General features: G+C 39.4%; 1 protein-coding gene across 1 annotated transcript in view; it reads right to left on the bottom strand.

Moving 5' to 3' along the window:
* Positions 1-1,488: 1,488 nt before the first annotated feature.
* Positions 1,489-6,332, bottom strand: part of RRN3 (RRN3 homolog, RNA polymerase I transcription factor) — a 44,082-nt gene continuing 39,238 nt past the window's right edge. The window contains exons 17-18 of the mRNA XM_024571455.3: positions 4,834-4,921; positions 1,489-3,477 (exon numbers count right to left, since the gene is read on the bottom strand). Coding sequence (XP_024427223.2) covers positions 3,316-3,477; positions 4,834-4,921 — 250 coding nt within the window. The 3' untranslated portion in view covers positions 1,489-3,315. The remainder of the gene's footprint in view (positions 3,478-4,833; positions 4,922-6,332) is intronic.

Raw genomic sequence — 6,332 nt, 5'->3', positions numbered from 1 at the left:
GAAATATAGTCCTGAAAGCGTGGAAATGAAGGTAGGGTAGTGGCGCTTAACTCGAGACCCTTGGCTCTCAGAGCCATAGCTTAGATCCCAAATCTGCTAACTTGGCTTCACTGCGGGGTGTGGGGGCTGACTGCCTATTCACAGCACGGCTCTACCACATCTCATTGTAACCTTGAGCAAGTCCGAGCTGGGAAACTGGTGCACCACAGGATTGTATTCAGTGAATAAATGCACACCACTTTAGAGATGGGGGAAAGAGTGGGAAACATCCATCAGATGCCTCTTGCACGCCCTCAACTGGGGACCTGGCCCTCAACCCAGGCGTGTGCCCTGACTGGGAATCTAACCAGCGACCTTTTTGATTTGCAGGCCCAATCCACTGAGCCAAACCAGCCAGGGCCACATCAATCTTAAACTGGGAAAATAAGAGCCTGAACTTTACTAGCTCCACATTTAGAAATCATCAATCACACTTGGCACTTGGCATCCAGTTGGCACTCATAGGCGGGAGGAAAGATCAGCAAGATAACATAACAATCCCTACTCAGCACCCTGGTAAGAGGCTGGGGTTCTCTATTCTAAAATTGGAAATATCTCTCAAGTAAATCCAACTCCACAATATATTAACAAAAAGTAATTTAAAAGAAAAGGTGGTACAGGAACTACTATAAAGGACACATGGAGAAAATCAAGGGGGAGGGTGGAGGTGGGGGAGGGAGGGGGGTTGGGCTGGGGTGGGGTGGAGGGATGGGGAGAAAAGGCATAAAACTGTAATTGAATAACAATAAAAATTTTTTTAAAAAAGGGAAAAGGTGGTGAGGTGAAAGAGGAGCCATCTCATGCAGAGCAAAAACTATTCAAATGTAATCATCTGTATTTCACCTTAAGTTTTTTTAGGAATACTCCCTAGGACAAGTTAAGAACCACAACAGTTGGCAGTGCCTGGCAGGGGGAGCACTCTGGCCACGCCCCTTCAGTTTAGATCTCTTAAGTTGGAACCAACAAGTAACATGGGTGAAATGAAAATTATCTTTGTCTTGAAAAGATTTTTCCATGGAAGTGCTTCCTGTTTTAGACTTTCTCACAAGATAGCCAAACAGCTATTAACTGACTTTACATGCATTTTCACTGAATCTTCACAACCTACAGTAGCTATGTTATTTCCACTTTGCAGCTCAACAAAATTAAGAGCTTTGAAGAGAGTAAGTCACACACCTGGTTAAAGAGAGAAGCCACTTATTAAGGAAGACGGACACACAAGGGATGGACCCTGGTTCTCCTTTACCAATTGAAAGTCTGCTTTTCAATAAGAAAAAGAGAAAATTCCTTGTTTTCATATGAAGAAACTTCACAATTATTTTTCCTCCAAGATGTTCCTTCAAAGCACGTGACGTTTTTGAAGAAGTGTTGGTCTTCCTTGGACCAGTTCAAGCCTCACTCAGCTGGTTGTGATCAAAAGAAATCACTGACACTTCAGATGCACCGTCATTCTCATCGCCAACATCCAATTTATTTTTGAGCATTCCAAATCACACTAAATCACAATGGCAATATTTCTGCCTTTTTAATAGTAAAATCTCAGTTGCAGTTTTCCATTGTTTTAATACAGTAGATCAGAAAAAGAAGGGAAAAAAATCAATCAAAAGGATATTTGTGTCTGAAGCCTCTTCCTTTATTGACATAACAATAGTTCCAGATTAACCATGTCATTGTTTTAGTGTCACAATGGGGTTTTTTTCCTCGAGCTTCCTTGAAATTAAACAGACTTATGTCCCTCTACATTAAAGTTACTTCCCAACCCACAAAGACCCCACTTACCATTCAATTCTATGGACACATTTCATTTACTCATTTTATCCAGTATAGAAAAATCCCACCTTTTTGTCAGCATTTAAAAAAGCAGAGAACCTAAACATCCTCAAATGACTTTCCATGAAGTCACCAAAATAAAATCACCAATATTCAAAACTTTTTAAAGCAATAAAAATTCATATTTTCCAAAAACATATTTACAGACTGAAATTCAAAGTCTACGTTGCCTTCAATACAATTATACAAGAGCATACAAAGCCCTAGTTAAGTATTTCATTACAAAATATTTCCGATCAAGAAAATATTACTTGCCCTTAAATAAAATATAGGAAAAGGGGCAGAAAATAAATATGTTTAAAGATGTCCATTCTCACAAGTAACAAAAAAGTATACAAATAAATGAAGCTAAAATATGCATGAGCTTCAAAATGACTCCAGCAATGCCTGCACAAATTTGTTATAAGGCAAGGTTTAGATGCCTCTCTCTGTGTTTAGTTATAAAAATAGAAAAAGAACCTGGACAGAGGGTTTCACCGAGTTGAATCCATGATACAAATAGCCAGTGGACAAAGATTGCAGCTATAACCCTGGCTTTTGTTGCTAGCAAAACCATCCCACCAAATAACCTAAAATGTACCCCACCCCCCCCAAAGAAATTTTCAAAATGAGAACTGGTCTACTGATTCTGGTAAAAATTAAAAAAAAAAAAAAGTTAATATTCCACTACAAAGAAGTGGTTTTAGTTCTAACAGCACTCTTGGGAGTTACAGGGTAAAATGCTGTGTGCTTCTGTTTTATAAAAGTCCAACCCCACTTTCAGTCAATGGGAATTACTTTCACCTGAACTCCATTTTTCTTTTAAATCCATTTTTTACACTCACCAGCATATGATCTGTTTCCCTAAATCCTCTCTCTCTTCCCTCCAGGCCCTTAATGGTCTCTGAAGTCCCCGGAGAGCTCCAACTTTCAGCACCTGGGACCAGCTTTGCCCATCTCCCCACTTTCCTCCTGTCTTCTCTGCACCCCACTAAATCCCAGCACACAAATACAGTTACAGCACAGGGTAAACAATATACCCAAAATAAACTCATTCTAAAAACTTCAATAGTGTCCTAGAGGATTTTCACTCATCAGCAAAGTCCTATACTTGTGACTGTGACCAAAACCTATGTTAAAGAAACAATCTGTTAAAACAGGCTGTTGCCGATGTTAGAAATTTCACAATTAACGTCAAAAAGCTGTAACACATAAATAATGTATACATTAAAGCTAAGCCTTCAACATTTATCATCAACTCTATTGTAAAATATTGCACATGATATTCAGTCTTTTCCTTTTGTCTGTAGGGGAGCAAAAAGAAATAAACACGCGTCTGTTCAGACAGTAGAGTTAAGTCTACCATGAAAATAAGCTGCCTGAGTCAGGTCCTTGCTCTTGTTTGATGCGAAGCTCAAACAGTGTGCACCCTGGTACTGAAGGGCAGGATGAGGAGGAATGTTTGTCTCAATCACAAATCCTTGCCACCAGAGGCAAATGGTCTGGCAGGTCCAACACTGGCGGGGAGCCCACACTACTTGAAGGACTTCGGAACTGCGTGTCAAAGGAGCTTGGTGTGATCCCAACTTCACCTTTCAAAAAGTCATCGTCTTCATCTTCCACCACCTCCTGTCAGAAGAACAGAGATTATCAATAAGGTTACAAGTGGTCATTTGAAAAGCTTCCAAGAATTCCTTTCCTTAGGAATGCGCTACTTCTTGGAAAGTAAATATTTAAATTTTAAAAGCCTCCTCTGATGCACACTAAATTGCTCATCACACACTGTCACTATTTGTTTAAAGTGATTTTTTTAGCTCTGGCTGGTGTGGCTCAGTGGACTAAGTGCCGGCCTGCAAACCAAAGGGACACCTGTTCGATTCCCCATCAGGGCACATGCCTGGGGTTGCAGGCCAGGTCCCCAGTAGGGGGTGTTCGAGAGGCAACCACATGCTGATGTTTCTCTTCTCTTTCTCCCTCCCTTCCCCTCTGTCTAAAAAGAAACAAATAAAATATTTTAAAATAAATAAATAAAAATAAAGTCTGATTTTTAAAAAAAGATTTTAAGCTCAGTGAGGGAAGGTAACATGATATGTCATTCTTGCTCACTATTATAATCCTTGTATTAACATCTAACACAATGTGAATAAGTGAATGAATGAATGGCAGCCTCCGACACAAAATATAAAAAAAAATAATAGAATGAGCTTTCCAATTATTACTTATGAAAAAGGAGACAGGCACATAAAGCTGACTTTTAATGTGGAAAGAAATGTGACACAAAGTAATGAACAGTGACATTATTTATTACTGAATTCTAATTTTCTCCTCTGGCAATAACTGCCTCACCTCCATCCCACATGCACTGAAGTTACGCTGCAGACCTGTGTCTTCCCCACCTATTCATGAAGCTACAAAATCAGTGTTAACCTCTAAAAATTACAGTGTTACTTATAATGCCAACATAGTCAATCTGCCACTTACCTGGTGGTAATGATCAAGTAGTAAAGACCTAAATTTGTCCAGCTGATTTTTAATTAACCTTCACTTCCCAAAATCAATGTATGAAGTGTCTGGTTTAAATAATTCATCAAAATACACCAAAAACACTTTTCATAAGAACACACCCAGAACTTGGAATTTTGTAAAGACAGAATAAATAAAATGTCCTATTTTTTTAAAGATTTCATTTATTTATTTCTAGAGAAAGGGGGAGAGAGGGAGAGAAACATCAATGTGCAAGAGATACATCCATTGGTTGACTCTAGCACGCCCCCAACTAGGGACCTAGCTAGCAATCTAGGCACGTGCCCTGACTGGGAATTGAACCAGTGACCTTTCAGTTCACAGGCCGGAACTCAATCCACTGATTCACACCAGCCAGAGCTAAAATGTTCTATTTTTAGGTGCAACATTGCTACTTCCTATCTGACTATGATCTGTAACCACACACAGATTCCCCAAAAAAGTATTGAATCACAAATTTACCTTTTTAATGGGTTTCTTAAACTCCTGAAGCTCTTCTGCACTCATGTCTTCCCATATCTGATAAACAGGATCAATAAATTTCTTTGACCTGTCAACAAAGATCATATTTTAAAATCATATTAAATATTACAACGAAGGTCAGAACATACTTAGCTATGCTTTCACAAGACCTAGTACTCAAAGTGAAAACTATAGCTCAAATAATACGTGCCAAAACGTACTATACCAGAGGGGACCAAAAAACACCCAGAATTATCTTCTGGAGGGCGGGCTCCTTGTAGTACTGGTTTCTCTGGCTAAGTGAGTGTTACAGAAACCCATCTGTATCCGTGCACCAGCTGGCATTGTTGTGAGAGGCTGCATTCTGCTTCAGTGAATTTTGGGGGGGAGACTCTTTCAGTGCATTTGCCCATTTCATGATGGGCAATTTGCGAGCACATCTGCCCACACCGCACTGTGAGTTCAGCAGTTTTTGACCAAAAATGGCAGGACCCCCATGCCCTGCCCTCCCTATTCACTTGATCTCACCCCAAGTGACTTTTTTTTGTTTGTTTCCCTAATGAAAAAATTCCTTGAAGGGAAACATTTTGACAATGTGGAAGACATGAAACCAAAAATTGCAGAAATACTAAAAGGCATCAAAATCAATTGAGTTAAAAAACTGTTTTGAGCAATGAAAAAAAGTCTCAATAGGTGCACTGCATCAAATGGAGAGCACTTGAAGGTGACTGAAGTTTAAACACGTAAGAATCAACACACAATTTTTTATAAATAAATTCCTGGGGTTTTTTTGGTCCCTCTTCGTACGTAAGTATGTAACTAGCGTGGCTCCTTCTTTGTAAGAGTTCATCCACTCATATGGATGGAGTACACCTATTGTTTATCTTTTCATTTTCAACTTTGAAATACAAAGTAATATCTTAACTTTGTGTAGCATGACAACGAGTTATTACGTGTCCAAATGAAAACAAAAATTACTATCGTGGAACTTTCTTTCTTATAGTCCCATAGCAATTTACTAAAAATTTCTAAGTTTGGAAAAAAGACCAATCTGTTTTCTGTCAATCAAGACTTGGGGGAACCAGGTAATCTCAAATTGTTGTGTTGCTAGTTTGAAACTGATAAAATAAAAATTCTGCTTCCTTGTACAAAGGCAAACTGAATACTGGCTTGGTGGTTTTTTGAAATTATCCATCAAGATAAACCTCCTGGCTTTTGTTTATCCTGTGTGACAGCATGGGATGTGATCTCTAGAAGAAAAGACAGCAACCTTCCTATCCGGGCACCTTATAGGTTTAAACCAACAGATTTACAGAAAAACAAAAAAACCCAAAAAACCCTTGGCATCAACCTGGGTTCCTAATGGGGCTAAGATCTGCAAACCCTAGTGTGCCTACGACACCTCGCAGCCTCTCACAGGCATTCTCTACTCTGGGCCGGTGAGAGATGTGCAGGGCGGCCACGACTTCAGGAATGGCTAGGAATAGCTGGCCACTTAT

This window comes from Desmodus rotundus, chromosome 1 (genome assembly GCF_022682495.2).
Source record: "Desmodus rotundus isolate HL8 chromosome 1, HLdesRot8A.1, whole genome shotgun sequence".
Classification (NCBI taxonomy): domain Eukaryota; kingdom Metazoa; phylum Chordata; class Mammalia; order Chiroptera; family Phyllostomidae; genus Desmodus; species Desmodus rotundus.
This window is presented reverse-complemented; position numbering and strand designations above follow the sequence as displayed.